Source organism: Acomys minous (assembly GCF_964271855.1).
Source record: "Acomys minous genome assembly, chromosome: 15".
In the NCBI taxonomy this organism is placed as follows: domain Eukaryota; kingdom Metazoa; phylum Chordata; class Mammalia; order Rodentia; family Muridae; genus Acomys; species Acomys minous.
Genome location: NC_140497.1, coordinates 81,516,074 through 81,538,503, shown reverse-complemented (window position 1 = coordinate 81,538,503; position 22,430 = coordinate 81,516,074). Strand labels below are relative to the sequence as shown.

The following is a 22,430-nucleotide window of genomic DNA, read 5'->3' as shown; positions in this document are numbered from 1 at the left end:
GGGGACTTTAGGATGGGGGAGATGGGAGTAGTGAGTCTTTTAAGACTAAACCCGGCCTGTTCCCTTCAGGCCGTCAGTGTGAGGTGCTCTCCCCCTGCACGCCAAGCCTCTGTGAGCATGGAGGCCACTGTGAGTCTGATCCTGGCCAGCTGACTGTCTGCTCCTGTCCCCCAGGCTGGCAAGGTACACCAGTGTTCTCCTCTCCCCCCACCCCCTGCTTTTCCCCTCCTTTCTTCCTTCTTCCTCTTCCCTTACTCCATATTGGGTGATGCTAGGGAGCCCAAAGAGGACCCACCCCTGCTCTGCCTTCGAAGGTCCTTCATTCTGGGAAAAGACTACCGGATCCAGATATTTCACAGCCTGGATAAGAGGAGGCTATATGGGGCTGAGGATGCTGGGATACCTGAGCTTTGATGAACAGCTTTTTGAAGAAGTGACTTCAGAGTGTGTAGTCACCAGCTGAAGAGATAGGCAGAGCCTAGTTCAGGAGTGGCATGTGCCAAGTGCCCAGGGCAACTTGTATTTGTCCTTCCTTGCCTCAGCCTGCAGCTTCTCCTTGAGCTGCAGGCATCCTCAGTGCCCACCTTACCCCGTAACCTTAACTGCCTCCCCTCTCACCTCCAGGCCCACGATGTCAGCAGGATGTGGACGAATGTGCTGAGGCTTCACCCTGCGGCCCCCGTGGTACCTGCACCAACCTGCCAGGGAGCTTCCGGTGCATCTGCCACGGGGGATACACTGGCCCCTTCTGTGATCAGGACGTTGACGACTGTGACCCCAGTAAGTACACAGGGAGCCTTGGGGGCGCTTCTGCAGGGAACCCACCCATCAAGTCATCCTATGTACCTGGCACTGTGGTGTTGTTCCCTCACAGATGTTATTCTCCTGTATGAGCGCCTTAGTTCTGTCCCCAGAACCACCAAATAAATAAGCAGCGGGCTGGTGGTATGATTCCACTTGCCTCTGAGCCTGATGACCCGAGTTCAATCCTACAATGCTGTCTTCTGACTCTACATGAATGCCATATGTACACACACACACACACACACACACACACCCATGCACACCCATACAATGATAATAATAGTAATCCAAAAATGTAATGAAAAGTTAAAAATATGTTTTATGTCAGCCAATATAGAGATATTTTCATTTCTACTTATAAGCCTTCAAAAATTTGTATTTTGCTCGATGTATTTTACATTTGTAGCTTATCTTGTTTGGACTGGCAGCTATAGCAAGGGCCCATTAAGCTTATGGGGCTAGTAGTGGCTACACTGGTCACGAGAGGCCTGTGCCGAGCTCATGAATCACAGCAGGCAGTGTTAGGACATATATTCCTTGGTACTTTGAGATTGGATTCCAGACTCTATGGGTACTTAGATCCCTTGTTATCAAATGACTTAATGTTTGCAAATAACCTCTGTGTATCCTCCCAGAGAATTTATTTGTTTTGTTTTTGAGGCAAGGTTTCTCTGTGTAGCCTTGGCTGTTCTAGACTCACTTTGTAGACCAGGCTGGCCTCGAACTCACATCAGTCTGCCTGCCTCTGCCTCCCGAGTGCTGGGATTAAAGGTGTGCGCCACCAAGCCTGGCTCTCAGAGAATTTAAATCATCTCTAGATAAGTTTTTATTTAAAGCTTTTACATTTAATTATATAACAACAACAACAACAATAATAGGTTTTTTGAGACAGGGTTTCTCTGTATAACCACGCTGGCTGTCCCAGAACTCACTTTGTAGACCAGGCTGGCCTCAAACTCATAGAGATCTGCCTGCCTCTGCCTCCTGAATGCTGGGATTAAAGGCATGCACTACCATTCCTGACTACATTTACTTACTCTTATTGTGTGTATGGGTGTGGGTGTGTAAGTGCCATGTGTATAGGTCATGGGACAGTTTTTGGGGATTCTGTTCTTTTACCTTGTGGGACCTAGGGCTCCCAAACTCAGGATGTCAGGCTTGCTGGCAGGTACCTTTAACCATGCTGAGCCACCTCACCAACCTAGACTTCCATTTTGAATTTAAATTGTTGTATGTATGTATGTATGTATGTATGTATGTATGTATGTATGGTGTGTGTGTGTGCACATGCATGTGTGTGCATGCACACATGCTGCTTTGGATGCGTGGAGGCCAAAGGACGACTTGCAGGGGTTGGTTCTCTCCTTCCACCATGTGGGTTTCAGGGATTGAACTCAGGCAGGCAGTCATGTGTAGCAAGCACCCTTAACCTGCTAAGCCACCTCACTGTAACAAGCACAATGTACATGCCACGTATGTGTTTCTTTTTTTTTTTTTTTTTTTTTTTTTTTTTGGTTTTTCGAGACAGAGTCTCTCTGTGTAGCCTTGGCTGTCCTGGACTCACTTTGTAGACCAGGCTGGCCTCGAACTCACAGCGATCCGCCTGCCTCTGCCTCCCAAGTGCTGGGATTAAAGGCGTGCGCCACCACGCCCGGCCCCACGTATGTGTTTCTTATACTCAATTGTTTAGGGAATGACAAGAAAAAAAGTGTGCATGTTCGATCTTATGCAATCTCTGACGTTCACTAGTTTTCATCTGCTGGTTGAACCTACAGATTGGGCCAGCTCTATAGATCAAAGAGGCTTTTTAAAATAAAATTTTTAAAATTTATTTATTTATGTCTGTTGCACAGGTGTGCCATGGCATTCATGTGGAGATCAGAGGACAAGTTGGAGGGGGAGGTTTGACCACAGAAGGCGACAAACTTTGGTCTCTGACCAAGAGTGTCCCTTGCAGGCTGGGTGTGGTGGTGCACACCTGTAATTTCAGCACTCAGGAGGCAGACAGCATATAGGCTCATCTCGGAGTCTGAGGCCAGCCTAGTCTACATAGTAAACTCCAGGCCAGTCATGGCTATTAGTAAGACCCTGGTTCAAAAACAAGCAAGCAAACTAAAAGGGCTTTCCCCTCTGTCTTCTTCCTGAGTGTTTCCCCTGTGTGATGCCCAGCTAGGTAAGGGGCACCCAAGGAATGACTGGGTTTCCTTCTTGCTCTCTGCAGACCCGTGCCTCAATGGTGGGTCCTGCCAGGATGGTGTGGGCTCCTTTTCCTGCTCCTGCCTCCCTGGCTTTGCTGGCCCTCGCTGTGCTCGGGATGTGGATGAGTGTCTGAGCAGTCCCTGTGGACCCGGCACCTGCACTGACCATGTGGCCTCCTTCACCTGTGCCTGTCCGCCTGGTTATGGAGGCTTCCACTGTGAGAGTGACCTGCAAGACTGCAGCCCCAGGTGGGTGGGGCATGGTGCCTGTGATGGAATGGGGACCAGAGAGAGGGCTTCACTGGGCTTGGAGTCTGTCTGAGGGGTCGAATGACGAGTGCACGTGGCTGAAGAGAGGCCGAGGCTGGTTGGAAGTTACAGACTCCAGTCCTTGTGAGGCCCAGACTGAGGCAGGGTCCGTAGTGAAAGAATCAGGTGAGATCTTCACAAGGCTATAGCATGCCGAGGGCAGCGAGAGTCAGCAACTGGGAAGCACTTAAATCCGGGAGGGTCGGGGCGGTCTTCCAAGTGGTGGAGCTTAACCTTCTTGTCCTACCCTCTAGTTCCTGTTTCAATGGAGGGACCTGCGTAGATGGCGTGAATTCCTTCAGCTGTCTGTGTCACCCTGGCTACACAGGCACCCACTGCCAATATGAGGCAGACCCCTGCCTCTCCCGGCCCTGTCTGCACGGGGGCACCTGCCATCCCACCCACCCAGGGTTTCAATGCACCTGCCGGGAGGGCTTTGCTGGGAGTCAGTGTCAGGTGGGTGGTGTCTGAGGTCCTGGGGGAAGAGTCTAGAAATAAAGTGGGGGCTTGTGGGGGCATCTCTCCCAGCACTGACCTTGAGGGTTTCTTTTGCAGAACCCAGTGGATTGGTGCAGCCAGGCACCCTGTCAGAATGGCGGTCGCTGTGTCCAGCCTGGGGCCTACTGCGTTTGTGTCCCTGGGTGGAGTGGCCGCCTGTGTGACATACGAAGCCTACCCTGCAGGGAGGCTGCATCCCAGATGGGTGAGGGGAGCGCGTGGTGCGTGTGGGGGCTTGACGGGTGGCACGCACCTCTTGCTGGTATAAGGCCAGTGGGGTTGTCACACGACACATGGGTCCAGTGAAGTGTGTGGCTCAGTATGTGCGTGGCTGCAGACTAGCTGGCCAGGATGGCGGTTGTATCTACCACGGTGGGACGGCTGGAATGGTGCACGTGACTGAGCTGGTAGAGGCATCGCCGTGTGCTGCGGGAGGAGGCCAGGCCAGCTGACAAGGTTGCCTGAGAGCCCTTTGGAGTGTGGAGGAGACACTAGGGATTGATGACAGCAGGGGTGTTGGGTGTATGTATGACGTAGGCCGGAAGAGGGAAGGATGCATAGCCACCCCTGGGCCTGATGTCACTCTCTGCTTCTCAGGGGTGCGGTTGGAGCAGCTGTGTCAGGCAGGTGGACAGTGCATAGACAAAGACCACTCGCACTACTGTGTGTGTCCAGAGGGCCGCACAGGTAGTCACTGTGAACGGGAGGTGGACCCCTGCACAGCCCAGCCCTGCCAGCATGGGGGCACCTGCCGTGGCTACATGGGGGGCTATGTGTGTGAGGTAAGTGGATCTTAGGGAGAAGGGAGAGGAGCCAATTCGGTGTGTTTCTTTGTCCTGCGCGAGCTCCCCCCCTCCCCCCCAGCAATATTTCATGTGTGGTAGATTAGCACTCTGTAAAACTGAGCTTCATCCCTTGTCTGCATATCATGTTTTGTTTGTTTGTTTGTTGTTTTGTTTTTTTTTTGAGACAGGGTTTCTCTGTGTAGCCTTGCCTGTCCTGGACTTGCTTTCATACACCAGGCTGGCCTTGAACTCACAGCGATCTACCTGCCTCTGCCTCCCAAGTGCTGAGATTAAAGGCGTGCTCCATCACACCCGGTGCATGTCTTGTTTGTAATTTTTTTTTCATTAGTTTTTTGAGCCATGGTCTCTTTATATAGCCCTGGCTGTCCTAGAATTTGCTATATAGTCCAAGCTGGCCTCCAACTCACAGAGATCTGTCTGCCTCTGGCTCTCAGGTACTAAAGGCAGGCATGCGCCACCATATCTGTCTGCGTGTCTTTCTAGTCTTTCCTCCTCCCTTTCCTCCCTCCTCCTCCTTCTCCTTTTTTGTGTTCCCCAGAGTCTCACTATGTAGCTCCGGCTGGAGCTAATAAAGATGTATCTGCTTCTACTTCGTGAGTGCTGGGATTAAAGGAGTGCGCAACCAGCCAGGCAGCCATCTCTCTCTCTCTCTCTCTCTCTCTCTCTCTCTCTCTCTTTTTCCTCTTATGGATATATGTCTGTGTATGTGCACTGGGCGCACACAGGAGTGTGTGTGCAGAGGCTAAAGGAAGACATCAGGTGTCCCCCTCTGTCACTCTGCTCTGTCCCCTTGAGGTTCTCTCACTGAACCTCAAGTTAGGCTGGTAGCTAGTGAGCCCCAGTGATCCTCCTGTTGTTGTGTGTCATGGCCCCCACCACGTAAGCAGCTGGGTACTGGCACACAAGACCACAGCTGGCTGGGGTGCTGGGGATTTGAACTCGAGTTCTCACGCTTGTACAGCAAGTACTCTTACCCACTGAACCGCCTGCCCTTTCAGCTCCACAGCCTCATGTCTTTGTGGGTGGATTTGGGCATGCTTGTGGGGGCTTCTGTCTTCAGTGCTGTGTCTCTCTGTGGGGTTAGAGTGACTTGTCAGTGTCTCTGTCTGGATGTGTGATTTGGGGTACCTGGGTATTTTCCTGGGAGCATATGTCAGTCTGTCCTGAGTGTGCTGGTGGCCTTCCCAGTCTCACTCGGACCAAAAGCCACTTGAGGGAGGAAAGGGTTTACTTCAGATTACCAGTCACAGGCCATCACTGAGGGATGCCATGGAAGGTGCTCAAGGCAGGGAGTGAAAGGCCTGAACGGAAGCAGAGAGCACAGAGGGATGCTGCTTACTGCCTTGCTTCCTTTAGATTGCTCAGCTGCCTTTCTTATACAGCTCAGGCCCACCTGCCCAGGGGGATGGGGTCACCCAGAGTGGGCTAGGTCCTCCCACGTCAATCAGCAGTCAGGAAAATAGCCCACAGACATGCTACAAGCCAATCAGAAGGAGGCAAGTTCTCAAGCGAGAGCCCCTCTTCCCAGACCAAAATAAATAAATAAATAATAATAAATAAATAAATAAATAAAAATAGCAAACACAGTGTTTCCTTGTCTGGGGTAAGTCTACCCTCTGTACTGGCTGGGTGGCTGAAGGTCTATGTGTGTCCTTTTGTTCTGGGATTCTGGGTCCTCACAGCTATGCCTAGGCACGTCCGTGTTCCCCAGGGCTGAGTGAATTCCTCTCTTCCTCAACGCAGTGTCCAGCTGGCTATTCCGGTGACAGTTGCGAGGACGATGTGGATGAATGTGCCTCTCAGCCCTGCCAGCATGGGGGCTCCTGTATTGACCTTGTGGCCCGCTATCTCTGTTCCTGTCCCCCCGGCACACTGGGTACGTCAAGGCCAGGGTTAGGGAGACAGGATGAAAGGCTGTCTCTGGCCTCCACTGACCGCTTTCCCATCCCCTAGGAGTTCTCTGTGAGATTAACGAGGACGACTGTGGCCCAGGCCCATCCTTGGACTCGGGTCTCCGGTGCCTGCACAATGGCACCTGCGTGGACCTGGTGGGTGGCTTCCGCTGTGACTGTCCCCCAGGATACACAGGTCTGCACTGCGAGGCGGACATCAATGAGTGTCGCCCAGGTACCTGCCATGCGGCACATACCAGGGACTGCTTGCAAGATCCAGGTGGCCACTTCCGCTGCCTCTGCCATCCTGGCTTCACAGGTCAGTATGACACATGCACACTGCCCAGGAACCTGACTGTGTTTGATCTGCTGGGGTGGTTGAGCTTCCTGCATCTGCTTCTTCAGGACCTCGCTGTCAGACTGCCCTGTCCCCTTGTGAGTCCCAGCCTTGTCAGCATGGAGGCCAGTGCCGTTCCAGCACAGTCCGTGGTGGTGGGCTGACCTTCACCTGTCACTGTGTCCAGGTAGGTGTTGAGTGGTGGTGGTGGTGGTGGGGGGGGGCTTGGGGAAGGAGAAGGGTAGTTCTATAAGGGAAAAGTGGAAGGCAAAAGGCTTCTGAGAGATGCTGAATTATTGTTTGGAGTGTCTGACTTAATGAAATTGTAGCTTGCCCATTTGGCCTCCTAGGAAAGGCATGGCTTCTTTTTAAAGTGAGGTCATTAGAGGGAAGGGGAGGTTGCTGGAATCGGAGAGATTTGGGGTGGGGTGGGGGTCATCATTTCTCAAGTTTTAACCTTCACTTTTTTTTTTTTTCCTCTTTTGGTTCCCTCATCCCATCACTAGCCATTCTGGGGTATGCGTTGTGAGAGGGTGGCACGGACCTGCCGAGAGCTGCAGTGCCCAGTGGGTATCCCATGCCAGCAGACGGCCCGCGGGCCACGCTGTGCTTGCCCTCCTGGCCTGTCCGGGCCCTCCTGCCGGGTCTCTAGGGCATCACCCTCAGGAGCTACTAACGCTAGCTGTGCAGCCTCCCCTTGTCTGCACGGGGGCTCGTGCCTGCCTGTACAGAGTGCCCCTTTCTTCCGCTGTGTATGCGCTCCGGGTTGGGCTGGCCCTCGTTGCGAGACCCCTTCCACAGACCTTGAAGTCCCGGAGGAGCCACGGTGCCCGCGAGCCGCTTGCCAGGCCAAGCGAGGGGACCAGAACTGCGACCGCGAGTGCAACAGCCCCGGCTGTGGCTGGGACGGAGGTGACTGCTCTCTGAGCGTAGACGACCCCTGGCGGCAGTGTGAGGCACTGCAGTGCTGGCGTCTCTTCAACAACAGCCAGTGCGACCCAGCCTGCAGCTCTCCAGCCTGCCTCTATGACAACTTCGACTGCTACTCTGGTGGCCGAGAACGCACCTGCAAGTGAGCATCCCCCCTCTTCCCCCCCCCCGAACCCCCCCCCCGAACCCCCTCCAGACTCCGCCCCTCTGTCCATCTATATGGTGCACTGTTTGCTGTCAGTGCATCTTTGGACTGTCTAGTGGGCTGTCCCTTCATTGTTCACACCTGCTCCCACCGGGACACTTGTAGTTTCATCTACCCGCTTCTATCTATGTGCCTCCTCACTGACCATTTATATTTTCATCTACATATCTTGCGCATTTGCTTCTGTCTGCCTGCAGTTACGTGTTCCGTTTGTCCACACTTAAGACTTGTTCATATGTCTTGCTTAAAAAAAATTTTTTTAATTAAACTGGGTATAGTTGCTCAGACATTTAATCCCAGTGCTTGGGAGGCAGAGGCAGGCAGATTGCTGTATGAACTGGAGGGTGGCCTGGTCTACATAGTGGGTTCCAGGCCATCCAAGGCTACACAGTGAGACCCTGTCTCAAAAACCAGAAGGCAAAACATTTACTTATTTGCGTGCATGTCTGGGGAGGTCAGAGAACCACCTTGTAGGAGTCTACCCGTTGCTTTCACACTGTGGGTCCTAGGCCATCCGTATGTCCACCTCTGTACCTTTTCTTGTCCGTCCGTCTGTCTGATTGTTAGTTTAGTCTGTTCTGTGTGTGCCATCTGTCTTTGTTCCTTTGCTCTACTTGCTCACCCATCGGCCTTTTCTTCTGGTCATTCCCCCCTGTCCGGTGGATTCTCTGTCTCCCTCCGTGTGCCTGCCATCTCCTTGTTCCCCTGTCTGTCCCATCTCCTTGCTCTGTCCCGTACGTTTTGTATCTCTGCCTCCTCTTGTGCGGCCCTCTGTTTGTCTGGGATCTTCTTCTACCTTTGTCTCCTTATTTCCTTTTTCAACGTTAAAGTTTATTTTATGTACAGGAGGGCCCTGTCTGTATGAAGGCCTGCAGGCCAGAAGAGGGCATCAGGTCCCATTGTACATGGTTGTGAGATAGCGTGTGGGTGCTGGGGATTGGAGGACCCAGGGGTCCTGGAAGAGCAGCCAGTGCTCTTAGCTGCTGAGCCATCACTCCAGCCCTCCTTTGTCGCCATATTAGCTTCCATTTCACCCTTCCCCTTCCTCATAGCACCACAGTCACCCCGGCCCTGCCATTCCTCAGATGCCCTACACTCGCTTCCCTGGGAATGCTTCGCTTACTCCTACTGGCTGGACTGTCCTTTCCCTAAGAAGCTCCTCCCACTTCCTTCAGGCCTTTGCTTAGATGGCGTTATCTACACTGTTAACTACTCCTAGGCAACACCCCCCCCCAGCATTTCCCTTGCTTCCTAGTATTTAACTCCAAATAGTACTGTGTGTATGTTTATATTTACCATTTACTGCCACCTAATGGAAATGTCTCCTATGACATCTGTCTCCACCCACAAGGAGGCCAGTCCTTCTGGGGCACCGCGGATTTGTGGGAGGGACCCTCGTGCCTATGAAAGTACGCAGCACGAGCTCAGTTACTCGTTGATAATATTGATACCCAGGCTGAGCATCCCTAATCCCAAACCCGAAACCCTGGGTTGTGCGGAGCATGGGCATGATGCCACAGTGGGAAAATCCTACCTTTGACCTCATGGACAAATTGCAGTCAAAAGTCAGGCACAGGCTGGGCTGGGCTGGGCTGGGATGTAGCTCAGTGGCAAAGTACCTGCCTGGATGGCACGAGGCCCTTGGTTTGATCCCCGGCATGGGAAATAAAACAACCCCAAACTCAGGCACACTAAACATATATAGTTACTTTTGGGCCTGTGCTTTTCTGTGTTTACACTGGGGCCTCATCTCTGAGGTGCCTTATGTAAACTGCGTATAGAGGGCCGGGGATGCAGCTCAGCCTAAGATGCTCAGAGCCCTGGCTTTGGTCCCAGGCACCACCTAAACTGTGAGAGCAGCTCTCAGCAGGAGGATAAGCTCCAGATCACCCTCAGCTACACAGATTTATTTATTAAAAAAACAAAACAAAACAAAACAAGACAGGGTCTCACTATGTATCCCTGCCTGGCCAGGAATTGGCTATGTAGATCAGGCTGGCCCTAAGCTCACAAAGACATCTTTGTCTCTGCTTCTGGAGTACTGGGATTAGAGGGGTGTGTCACGATGTCTGGCTAACACAGGGAGCTTGAAGCCACCCTGAGATGCATGAAATCTTATGTTAAAGTATTTGTAAGGTATCGCGGGGGCAGGAGAGGTCTACTCTTCCAGAGGTCCTGAGTTCAATTCTCAGCATATGGTGGCTCACAACCATCTATACTGGTATCTGATGCCCTCTTCTGGCATGCAGGTGTACATGCAGGCAGAGTGCACCAAAGTAAATAAATAAATACATCTTTGTGCCACAAGTGGTGGTGGCTCAGGCCTTTGATCCCAGCACTTGGGAGGCAGAGGCAGGCTAATCTCTGTGAGTTCGAGGCCAGCGTGGTCTACAGAGTGAGTTCAAGAAAAACCCCTATCTTGGAGAAAAATAAAAAAGGTATTGCATTTCCTTGTGTATATAAGATTTAAGGATGTATGCAAACATTCTAAAAACCCAAATTAATTCGAACTCTGAAATAGTTTTAGTCCTAAGTATTTTCAAATCAGGAACCCAGAACCTGTGCTTAGGCAGCCAGTGACTGCGTTTGCAGAAAGCCTGACCTATGCAAGAACATTCTAAGCCCCACCCCCAACCCCTGTGCAAGCACTGGCCAGTGCTGTTCTTTACCGTGTGTGTATTTAGGTGGCCAGGGCAATTTCTTGACTTTACGCTCTCTGTCCACAGCCCCGTGTACGAGAAGTACTGCGCCGACCACTTTGCAGATGGCCGCTGTGACCAGGGCTGCAACACTGAGGAGTGCGGCTGGGACGGGCTGGACTGTGCCAGGGAGGTCCCGGCCCTTCTGGCACGAGGAGTTCTGGTTCTCACCGTTCTTCTGCCGCCTGAAGAGCTGCTGCGCTCCAGCGCTGACTTCCTGCAGCGGCTCAGCGCTATTCTGCGCACTTCGCTGCGCTTCCGCCTGGATGCACACGGCCAGGCCATGGTCTTCCCCTACCACAGGCCGAGCCCTGTCTCCAAATCCAGGGTGCAGCGCGAGCTGGGTCCGGAGGTGATCGGGTGAGTAACTGTGGGCCAGGGCTCCGTACAGTGGGCAGGGAACTCGTGACCCAGACCTTGTGTGTGTTTCAGGCTTCTTAGCTGAGAGCGCTCCTTGGCAATGCGTCTTCCCCAGCACCTCTGTTGTGGGTGGTGGTGTGCCCATCAAATGCAGGTGACAGCACCTCCTAGCGGTGACAATGAGAAATGTCTCCAGATAAGAGAGTGTCCCTTGGGAGAGAGTAGGGAGGCTACAGGATGGGACAAAATCGCACCTCAGGTCTAGCGCTACTAGGTGGGTATTTTGTCTTGTTTTTGGTTTGGTTTGGTTTTTGACACAGGGTTTCTCTGTGTAGCTCTGGCTGTCCTGGACTCACTTTGTAGACCAGGCTGACCTCCAACTCACAGTGACCTGCACCTGCCTCTGCCTCCCTGAGTGCTGGGATTATAAACATATGCCATCACGCCGGACTCTTTTTTTTTTTTTTTTTCCGAGACAGGGTTTGGGTGCCCTAGACTGACTTTGTAGACTAGACTGGCCTCAAACTCACAGAGATCCGCCTGCCTTTGCTTCCCAGAATGCTGGGGTTACAGGTGTGTGCCACCGTGCCTGGTCATGTGTGCGTTTAGCTTTAATTAAGCTGGTCCTGGTGGTGCTGTAGACCAGCCTGGTCTACAAAGTCAGTCCAGGATAGCCAAGGCTACACGGAGAAACCCTGTCTCACCCCCCCCCCTTCCCCAAGTATTTATTATTGTGTGTATGATGTATGTGTGTATATGCCCAAGTGCCACGACACTCATGCTGCTGCAGGTATGTAGAGGTTAGAGAACAGTTGTGCGCTGTCAGTTCTCTCTTAAATCTTTGTGTCATTGCTAGCTCTTCAGATAAGGTTGCCGGGCTTGTATGGTAAGCACTTTGCTCACTGGGATGTTTTGCTTTGCTAGTCTAGTCATCTTCTTCTTCTTCTTCTTCTTCTTCTTCTTCTTCTTCTTCTTCTTCTTCGTCGTCGTCGTCGTCGTCCTCCTCCTCCTCCTCCTCCTCCTCCTCCTCCTCCTCCTCCTCCTCCTTCTTCCTTGTTTTGTTTGTATTTTATAGGCAGTGGCCTGAAATTCGCTCTGTAGCCCAGGTTGGCTTTGAACTCATGACCCGCCTATCTTGGCCCTCCCCATTACTAGAATTACAGGCATAGACTATCACCCTTGACACTCTTTCTCTCTCTCTCTCTCTCTCTCTCTCTCTCTCTCTCTCTCTCTTCCTCTTCCTTTCCCTCTTCCCATCTTGTGAAAGTTAAAGAACTCACTGGTGACCTGGTTAAGGGGAGTCTCAAGTGGGAGAGGCATTTGTCGAGGGTGGACCGGGGCCTGACGATTGGGCCCTGACAAGGGAAAGGATACTGTGGTTTGCACGGTCTGATTGGATGCAGCCAGAAGTGGAGGAGATGGGTGAGGTAGTGCATGATGTGCCTCTTGGGCTAAAGTGGCTTAGTGATGAGGACACAGGGTGAAAAACAGAGGGCACGTTGGAGCTTGCTATCCTTAGGGGGTCTCGAGATATGGGGAGGGGACACCCCCGGGAGATGACTGAGGGCTGAAGACAGATACACAGCAGCTGGGTATTGGAGGTCATTGGAAGGCAAGAAGAGAGATTCAAGGAAGCAGGAGAGAAGGAAATGAGGACTCCGGTGCACAGAGACCTGAGGATTGAGGGACTTTAGAGCATAGCTTCAGTGGTAGGTAGAATTGGATTGCTGTGAGTTCGATGCCAGCTTGGTCAACAAAGTGAGTGCAGGACAGCCAAGGCTACACACAGAAACCTTGTCTTGAAAAACCGAGATAGAGGAGAAAGCTTCAGAGAAGCCATGACGTGGGTAGACTGTCCCAGCAAGCGGCTATATCAACAGGCTCCACCAGGGGGGAAGGAAGACATTGAATTCCCAGCTTTGAGGCGCCAGTGCCCAGCAAGGCCTGTTGTTAGAGACCAGCTGGTTGGATACCCGCTGGGAGCTGGGTGGGTGGTGGACGCGTGGAGAGTGGGGACGGCGGAAGTAGCTCTGCGAGCTCTGGTGTCTAGGATGCTATAGGCAACTGTTGAGCCTCTGGGCCCCCTCTGCTCTGTTCCCACAGCTCGGTAGTGATGCTGGAGATTGACAACCGCCTCTGTCTGCAGTCACCTGAGAATGACCACTGCTTCCCTGATGCCCAGAGCGCTGCTGACTACCTTGGAGCCTTGTCAGCAGTGGAGCGGCTCGATTTCCCATACCCGCTTCGGGATGTGCGAGGTGAGGAGGGGAGAGGAGCACTAGAGCTTGTGGCTCCAGAGAGTGGTTGAGCCCTAGATTACCGTCGAAGCCCTGTGAGGAAAAGCCCATCTGCTGGCTTGAAGCCCAGCCTGATGACTGTAGTCCTGTCCCATAGATAAGCCAACCCATGGGTAAGAGCCACTCAAACCTGAAACCTTACCTTTAGCCCTGCTCCTTGGCTAAAGCCCCGCTTCTTAGCTAGCGTCACTCACGACTGAAACACCAGCCGGTTGTTCCTGCCCTGCTACTTGGCTGAAGGCTCATCTGTGGTTTTCCTTCCTACAGGAGAGCCGCTGGAGCCTCCAGAGCAGAGCGTGCCGCTGCTGCCGCTGCTGGTGGCGGGAGCCGTCTTTCTACTGGTCATCTTCGTCTTGGGTGTCATGGTGGCCAGGCGCAAGCGGGAACACAGCACCCTCTGGTTCCCTGAGGGCTTTGCATTACACAAGGACATAGCAGCTGGCCACAAGGGCCGGAGGGAGCCTGTGGGACAGGATGCACTGGGCATGAAGTGAGAAACTTATCTATATGCCCAACTATGGGGCCCTTGCAAGCTCTGGTCATGTTCTAACCCCTGACCCTAACCTGATTTTAACTGCAGACTCCACCTGTGACTTCCATGTTAATCATCTTGACCTGTGACTCCGTGCTCCCTGGTTTCTGACCCTTGACCTTATTTTCTGTTTCTATCCATTTCCTGACTCATGTCTTTCCTTGACCCTATCTGGAACTAGCCACACAGAGGTCATCCTGATTCGTTCTCACATGACTGCTGACCGCAGGACTTGGTCATCATCTCATCTGTCCCTGTATCCTTGATGTTCCTGTAATCAGCTCTGGCTTCAGCTCACCTGTCCCTTCGTCATCAGCTCAGACCCTGGTTTCCATCCAATCCACTGTCAGTTCCTCTGTAATCCTCAAGCCCAGGCCCTCCAGCTTGACTTATCCCCCAATACCTATAACCATATTCTGGTTAATGCTTCCCTATGATTCCCAGACCCCTGATTCCTCATCGTGACATTTTTCAATCCTGGTCATCCATCCCATTTGTCATGAGAGGAGCTCTCTCTTCTGTGACCTTTGACGCTATCCTCTACGCCCTGCAGCTTGCCTCACGTAGCCTCACCTATATCCATGTTCCGTTGTGTGTGGCGCCCCTGACTCTGAGTTCACCGCGAGGGTCAGGTTGCCTGGGGCTTGAGGGATGGCTCGGGGCTCCAGGTGATTCCTGAGCAGGTGTGAAAACCAGAGTTTGGGTCCCTAACTGCTCAGTGGGCATGGCAGCCTGCCTTGGAAGGTGGACTCCTGATCCCTAGAGCAGACTGACCAGTGAGACTAGTTGTACCAATGAGCTCTTGATTTGACTGAGAGACCTTGCCTCAATGACCAGGACTGAAGAGAGAGACTGAAGACGATTCTCACTTATCAGCCCCAGCCCTGCACACCTGCATGCACACCTGCGCACCCAAAACACACAGGCACACGCAGATGGAAAAAAGAAAACATCTTGATCGCCACCTGCCACTTCATCTCTTTCCTTCTATCCCTCATTGGAATCTTTGTCAACAACCCAAGACCCTCCTCACTTCCCTGCCTCGGTGACCTCTGCTTGACTCGAATCCTGAGTCTCTTCTCCCAGGTCTCTAGTGCACGTTCTCACGCCCTTTTCTTCCTGTTTTTCCCCAAGGAGCATGGCCAGGGGTGAGAGTCTGATGGGGGAGGTGGCCACGGACTGGATGGACTCAGAGTGCCCGGAGGCCAAGCGACTGAAGGTACTGCCTGCTTCTCCGACTCTTTCCCTGAAGGGTCCCAGGTTGGGACTCCCTGGTCAGCTGGAGAGCTCAGGGAAGTCTCTGTTTTCCCTACTGCCACAGCTCCAGACAATTGCCACGTCTATGTTACCACTTCTTTTTGGTTTTTCGAGACAGGGTTTCTCTGTGTGGCCCTGGATGTCCTGGTACTCACTCTGTAGACCAGGCTGACCTCAGACTCAGAGGTCCGCCTGCCTCTGCCCCCTGAGTGCTGGGATTAAAGGCGTGCACCACCCATATCCAGCTCCTCGTTTTCTTCTTAATGTGGCTCTGTTGCCTTGTTAGGAGGAACAGAGATTGGCCGTGGGTCCCCAGATGGATAGGGGTTCCCCTCTCTGTCTGGTTCTTCCTCACATAGATTCCTGATCCCAGGCCTGCCTAGGTCACCCTAGAGCGGTGGCTCTTAACCTGGGGGTTGTGTGTGAGCCCTTTGTGGGGTGAGACTACCCTTTCACAGGGGGTCACTTAAGACCATCAGAAAACATAGAGTTTTACATTATGATTCATAATAGTAGCAAAAGTACAGCTATGAAGTAGCAACGAAAGTAATTTTATAGTTGAGGGGTCACGACACCGTGAGGAAGTAGAGGGAACACTCTGGTCTACAGAGTGACTGCTTTTTCTGGTCTTTGTCCAGCATGCCCAGCCTGAAAGTGTCCCCTGCTGGTCTTGGGTTGGTAAAGTGCTGAGGTCCTGAGCTTGATCCCTAGAACCTACAAACCAGCAAATTCCTAGCTAGCTTAGCTTCGTGGCAAGTTCCTTGTCAGTGAGACCCTGACTCAAAAAAAAAAAAAGGACAGGGTAGGGCAGTGGTGGCGCACGCCCCTAATTCCAGCACTCTGTGAGTCTGAGGCCAGCCCAAGAAACCCGGTCTCAAACAACAATAGCAGCAGCAGCAGCAGCAGCAACAAAAGATGGGAGGTTCTTTGGCTTTCATATACATGGAGACACACACACACACACACACACACACACACACACACACACACACACACACACACACTATTGATGGCTGGATATAAGGAGGAAGTCATCCTTCCTAACCCTCTACAGCAGCTGGGATTACAGGCTTGTGTCATGGCGTCCAGCCTCCATATATCTTTCACTAGGGACCTGTAGTTCCCAGAGTAGGAGAACCGCAGTTAATTTTTAAAAAAATTTTAAACACTTTGCCCTTTTTACTTACTTATATTTATTTTCAAAAACTGGAAGCTGGAACGATGTCTCAACAATTAAACGCTGGCTGCTCTCCTAGAGAACCCTTGTTTAATTCCCAGCACTCACACAGTGGCTTACAAATATCTTTAAGTCCAGTTCCAGCAGATGGGATATGATGCCTTCTTTCTGGTCTTTGAAGGCATCAGGCATGCGTGTGACACAGAGACATTCAAGCACAACACCCATGCACATAGTTTAAAGCACATTAAAAAAAATCGCATTTTATATATTTCATGTATGTATGGGTACAGGCACCACAGTGTTTGTGTGGGGGCCAGAGGACAACTTGGAAGTTAATACCACGTGAGTCCCCTGTGCTCAAATCGTGTCATCAGGCTTAGCAGCAAGTGTGCTTACCCGCCTCCGCCTCTGCCTTCCAAGTGCTAGTGGTATTAAAAGTGTCACCACCATGCCCAGTGTTTCTCCTCCTCCTCTTCCTCCTCTGCCTCCTCTTCCTCCTCTTCCTTCTCCTCCTCTTCTTCCTCTTCCTCCTCCTCCTCTTCCTCCTCCTCCTCTGCCTCCTCTTCCTCCTCCTCTTCCTCTTGTCCTAATATGTAGGACAGATTGGCTGCAGACTATCCTTCTGCCTCAGCTTCATGAGTGCTGGAGTAAAAGAGTGTGCCTCCATGACAGCTCTATTGTGTTAATTAAAAATTTTACATTTATTTATTACTTATCTTTGTGTGTGTGGAGGTCAGAGGACAACTTGTGGGAGTTATTCTCTTTTTCCACTGTGTGGGTTCCAGGGGTCAAACTCAGGGCATCAGGCTTGGTGGTGAATTATCTTTTTTGATAATTTAATTAAAAATATATGGTTTTTTTCTTTTTAAAATATTTATTAGTTTGTTTTTCTCTGAACAAGGTTTTTCTGTGTGGCCCTGGCTGTCCTGGAACTCTCTCTGTAGACTAGGCTGGCCTGAAATTCAGAGATCCTGAGTGCTGGGATCAAAGGCGTGCACCACCACAGCCGGCTAAATATTTATTTTTGTGTATATGTATACATGTTTGTGTGTGTGGGCACATGTGTGCCATGGCAGTGTGTGGAGGGTCACATCTAATCTGCAAGTACATTTACCTGCTGAGCTCTTTTCCCAAGTCCATTTGTTTTTTAGAGACGGTGGTTGTCAACTGTCTCCTACACCTGGATACAGCTCCATCAACAACACCCGTGGGACTTCCCGCCCCCTTTCTGGTACTGCCTCTCCCACCACCAAGTGGGAGACCAGAGCATGCATCTGTGTCCCTCCAGGTAGAGGAGCCAGGCATGGCAGCTGACGAGCCTGTGGACTGTCGCCAGTGGACCCAACACCACCTGGTTGCTGCTGACATCCGGGTGGCACCAGCCATGGCCCTGACTCCACCTCAGGGTGATGCAGATGCTGATGGCATGGATGTCAACGTACGTGGCCCCGGTGAGTGTCCCTCCCCAAAGAGGGCCCTTGTTGGTCCTACCTGTGAGAGATCACATATGGGGCTGTGTTCTGGGAGTGCCTGGTGTGTGTGTGTGCGTGTGTGCATGTGTGTGTGTGTGTGTGTGTGTGTGTGTGAAGCCAGATTTCAGGTTGTAAGTAATAAGAACCCAGTGCAAAGCAGCTCAAGTAAAATAGAACGTAAGCTGGCATGTAACTGAAAACCTTGAAGGAATTTGGATCCTGAACTTTTTTTTTAAAAATGAGATTGAGAATTTCTCTTTTCTTCTTTTCTTTTCTTTATTATTTCTTCCCTCCCTCCCTCCCTTTCTTCCTTTTTTTTTCTTTTTGTTTTCAAGATTGGGTTTCTCTGTGCTGCCCTGGCTGTCATTCTATGGGTCAGGCTAGCCTTGAACCCAGAGATCTGCCTGCTTCTGACTCTTGAGTGCTGGGTTAAAGGCGTGTGCCACTACCTCCCAGCTCACTCTTTTTTCTTTCTTTCTTCCCCGCCTCTCCCTCCTTCATTCCCTTCCTCCCTTCCTTCTCCTTCTCCTCCTCTTCCTCCTCCTCCTCCTCCTTCTTCTTGGAACAGGATTTTACTATGTAGCCCTGGCTGGCATGGAGCTCATTCCATAGATGTGGTTGTGAACTAAAGAAATCCTCCTGCCTCTGCCCCCCAAGTGCTAGAATTAAATGTGTGTGCCACTACTCTCACGTTTATTTAAAAATCACACCCATTTGTGTACTAGTGCACTCAGAAGTCAGAGGACGCTTTGCTGCAGTCGCTTATTTCCTGTCACAGTCTGGTCCTAGGCTAGAGTCCAGGCGAGCTGGTTTGGTGGCAGGAACCTTTCCCCGCCAAGCTCCTGGATCCTGGATGTTTGATTTCGCCCGCCCCCTTCCCCCTAACTTAGCTCCAGCTGTACAACTTGTTGGGAAAGTCTCAGAGTAGTTCTGGCTGGGCAGACAAGAACCATATACTTGTCAATGGGCCAGTCAATATAGCTAGGGGCTAAAATATGCAGAGAAACCAGTGCCTGTCTGGTCTAAGTGGGGCTTGCTACTGGGGAATGCGTGAAAAGTAAAACCAGGGGAAATGGTACCTTTCCCTTTATTCTAAATGCTCTGCTTTTGGGATAAATCACATAATCTTTGTGGGGTGGCTTTGCAGTTGGGAGAGTTTACGTCTGTCTTGAGGTGCTGTGTGTCCCACTTGGTGTCTAGTATGCCCCAGGAAGACCCCCTATGCCTGTGACACCCTCCTGGTCCCTGCAGATGGCTTCACCCCACTTATGCTGGCCTCCTTCTGTGGGGGAGCCTTGGAGCCGATGCCAGCAGAGGAGGATGAGGCGGATGACACATCAGCCAGCATTATATCAGATCTGATCTGCCAGGGGGCCCAGCTTGGGGCACGAACTGACCGCACGGGCGAGACCGCTCTGCACTTGGCTGCCCGCTATGCCCGTGCGGATGCAGCCAAGCGGCTGCTGGATGCTGGGGCAGACACCAACGCCCAGGACCATTCGGGCCGGACCCCTCTGCACACGGCAGTGACAGCGGATGCCCAGGGTGTCTTCCAGGTGAGACAGGCCTGTCTCTTCAGACTGTAGAGCTACTGGGTGGGCATCAAGACATACCTTGGTTTGAACCCTGGTCCGTTTTGCAAAGCTTGTTTTGGCATCTGGAAATAGAAATATTTGGGACACATTGCTTGTCAAGAGTAGGTAGTGCCTGACCTAGATTTTTTTTCCCCCAAAACAATGTTTCTCTGTGTAGCCCTGGCTGTCCTGGAACTCACTCTGTAGACAAGGCTGGCTGTGAACTCACAGAAATCTTCTTGCCTCTGCCTCCCGAATGCTGGGATTAAAGGCATATGCCACCACCAGATTTTTTTTTTTACATATCTTTAAAATTACATTTTGTGTGGAGTGTGTGTGTGTGTGTGTGTGTGCATGTGTGTGTATGCTCATGTGCCACAGTACAGGTGGAGGCCAGAGGATAACTTTTTTTTTTTTAAGGATTTATTTATTTATTATGTATACAGTATTCTGCCTACATGTGTGCCTGCAGTCCAGAAGAGGGCACCAGATCTCATTATAGATGGTTATGAGCCACCATGTGGTTGCTGGGAATCGAACTCAGGACCTCTGGAATAGCAGTCAGTGCTCTTATCCACTGAGCCATCTCTCCGGCCCCTAGAGGATAACTTTTAAGAGTTGGTTCCTTCCTATCATGTAGACCCTGAGGATCAATTAAACTCAGGTCTCCAGGCTTGGCAGCAAGCCCTTACCTGCTGAGCCATCTCTCCGGCCCTCTGAGATTTTTCTACTTGTAGCATCAGTTGTTCTGCCCTTTCATTTTCAGTCAGTGAAATATTTGATGAAGTACATGATGCCCAGCTCTGTTCCCCCCACCCCCCCACCCCCCAGGTAGTCTTGTGTATGCCTAGGTTACTATTGAGCATGTAATCCTTATGACTCAGTGCCCTCAAATGCTGCGGTCCCACACTACCATTCCTACTTAGAAACGGCCTCTCTTCTCCTCACTGGGGCTAGAACCATGGCCTGCTCATGCTAGGCAGATGCTGTACTGCTGAGCTGCGTCCTCAGTTTGCTCAACTGTAGACTGACTGTTTTGATGGCCTGGGTACCCTACACTCTGCTGTTTAGCAGGTTAGGGTTTTTAAACGCATTGTTTTGCCTGGGTATGGTGGCACATGCTTTTAATTGTAGCAGTCAGGAGGCAGAGGCAGAGGCAGGTGGATCTCTGAGTTTGAGGCCAGCCTACGTAGTTGAGTTCCAAGACAGCCAGAGCTGCATAGTGAGATCCTGCCTAGACAGAAACAAAGATCCATTGTTTTTCTTAATTTAGTATACAGAGAGTGATGTGTTTTATTATGGCATTACTTTTTATTTTCGTTTTGAGATTTTTGTGTAAGTGCTGGTATGTGTATGTGTGTGAGTGTGTGTGTGTGTGTGAGTGTGTGTTGCATTGTGTGTGGCTTGTGCGTGATTGTGTGGCCTATGTGCGGCTGTGTGTGCTCATGCGTGGGCTCATGCAGAAGCCAGGAGGTAGATGGTGGATGTCCCACTCTGTTGTCCTCCATCTTTTTCTTTGGAGACAGCATCCATCACTGAACCTGGAGTTAGGCTGGTGGCCAGCAAGTTCTCTTGATCTTCCTGTCTTCTCCTGGGGTGACAGGCACACATAGCTAAGTCTGGCTTTTTGCAAGGGATCTGAAGTCAGGTCCTTGTCCACTGAGCCATCTCTCTAGCCGCCTGTTATTTAAGTCCATTGTGAACGAGGATATTATTGACTTACAATGTGCTTAGCAGGAATCACCCCACTTCAAGTCCAGATGTATCTGCAGCTCATGGGTTCCAAGGCTGTGGGGTTCGGGGCCCTCAGGCGCTGCCGTAATACGTAGCCTCTGCTCTTGCGCGACGTCCTACCATGGCTTTTGCTGTTGTTAGATTCTCATCAGGAACCGATCCACTGACCTGGATGCCCGTATGGCAGACGGCTCTACTGCCCTGATCCTGGCGGCCCGCCTGGCCGTGGAGGGCATGGTGGAAGAGCTCATTGCCAGCCATGCTGATGTCAATGCAGTGGATGAGCTGGGTAAGTGCTCAGAAAGCGATGGGCGGAGCCCGTGGGTGCTTCTGCCCTCTTAAAGTGAACTCACACCTGTGCAGACACCGAGCATACGCTCAGGTAATGCACATCAAGGCTCCCACATGGATGGAACAGGACCCATAGGGTGCCTCTAGTTCAGAAAAAAAATGTGGGTTCCCCATAGTCCTTATTTCTCCTTCTTCTCCCCTCTTTTGCCCTCCCCTCCCCTCCCCCTTCTTGACTCTGTCCCCTCCTCCCGTACAGCCTACCTCTCCTTTCTTCCCCCCCCTCCTCCTAGTCTTCGTTATAGAGTTCAAATAGTTGATCAAAGCTGAAGTACTTGCCTTTGAGTCTGGCTTACTTCACTTACTGCGATGGCCTCCAGTTCTGTTGGTTTCTTGAAAACGGCGTCATCTGACTCCATTTTGAGACAGGGTCTCATGCAACCTAGGTTTGCCTCCGACTCACTACGTAGCCAAAGATCCTCCTGCCTCTGTTTCCCAACTTAGTAGGCATTGGCCACTGTACCTAGCTCGATTTGCTTTTTTTGCTTTGGCTGAGTAACACTCCGTTGTACGAGGTATTGATGGGCACCTCAGCTGATTCCATCGTGTGACTGCTGTAAATAGCACTGTGGGTGCTGCAGTTGGCATGGGTGTACAGGTGTCTCTATTGTATGCTGACTCAGATTTCTGGGTACAGACCCAGGAGCCCAGGAGTGCCATTAGTGGACCATAGGGTAGTTCTACCTTTACCTTTTTGAGGACCCTCTGTAGTGTCCTCTGTAGTGTCCTCTGCAGTGTCCTCTGTAGTGTCCTCTGTAGTGTCCGCGCCTATTGCATTCCCATCAACACTTCATGCCAGGTGTCCATCTTTGTCACTCTCTGCCTATTTTTGTTAGTTCGTTTTGCTTTTTGAGACAGTCTCACTCTGACGCGGCGGCGGCAGCCAGTCTGGAACGAACTCACTCTGTAGACCAGGCTGGCCTCAGACTCACAGAGATCCACTTCTGTCCTCACACCCAGCTTCTCTCCCTATGCTTTGAGGCAAGGTGTCTCCCTGG

The 22,430-nt window shown here is 51.5% G+C and overlaps 1 protein-coding gene across 2 annotated transcripts in view; it reads left to right on the top strand.

Annotated features, from left to right (window-relative positions):
• The window catches only part of NOTCH3 (notch receptor 3), a 42,475-nt gene that overhangs the window by 14,620 nt on the left and 5,425 nt on the right, over positions 1-22,430 (top strand). Inside the window, exons 15-31 of one of the 2 annotated variants that reach the window (XM_084759378.1) lie at positions 70-183; positions 625-780; positions 3,026-3,251; positions 3,566-3,767; positions 3,867-4,014; positions 4,407-4,591; positions 6,359-6,491; positions 6,569-6,826; positions 6,913-7,031; positions 7,351-7,916; positions 10,706-11,038; positions 13,142-13,296; positions 13,603-13,825; positions 15,002-15,086; positions 17,593-17,755; positions 19,028-19,332; positions 21,226-21,373. In XM_084759378.1, the coding sequence (XP_084615504.1) occupies positions 70-183; positions 625-780; positions 3,026-3,251; positions 3,566-3,767; positions 3,867-4,014; positions 4,407-4,591; positions 6,359-6,491; positions 6,569-6,826; positions 6,913-7,031; positions 7,351-7,916; positions 10,706-11,038; positions 13,142-13,296; positions 13,603-13,825; positions 15,002-15,086; positions 17,593-17,755; positions 19,028-19,332; positions 21,226-21,373 (3,519 nt within the window). The remainder of the gene's footprint in view (positions 1-69; positions 184-624; positions 781-3,025; positions 3,252-3,565; positions 3,768-3,866; positions 4,015-4,406; positions 4,592-6,358; positions 6,492-6,568; positions 6,827-6,912; positions 7,032-7,350; positions 7,917-10,705; positions 11,039-13,141; positions 13,297-13,602; positions 13,826-15,001; positions 15,087-17,592; positions 17,756-19,027; positions 19,333-21,225; positions 21,374-22,430) is intronic. The other variant, XM_084759379.1, reaches the window with a different exon arrangement.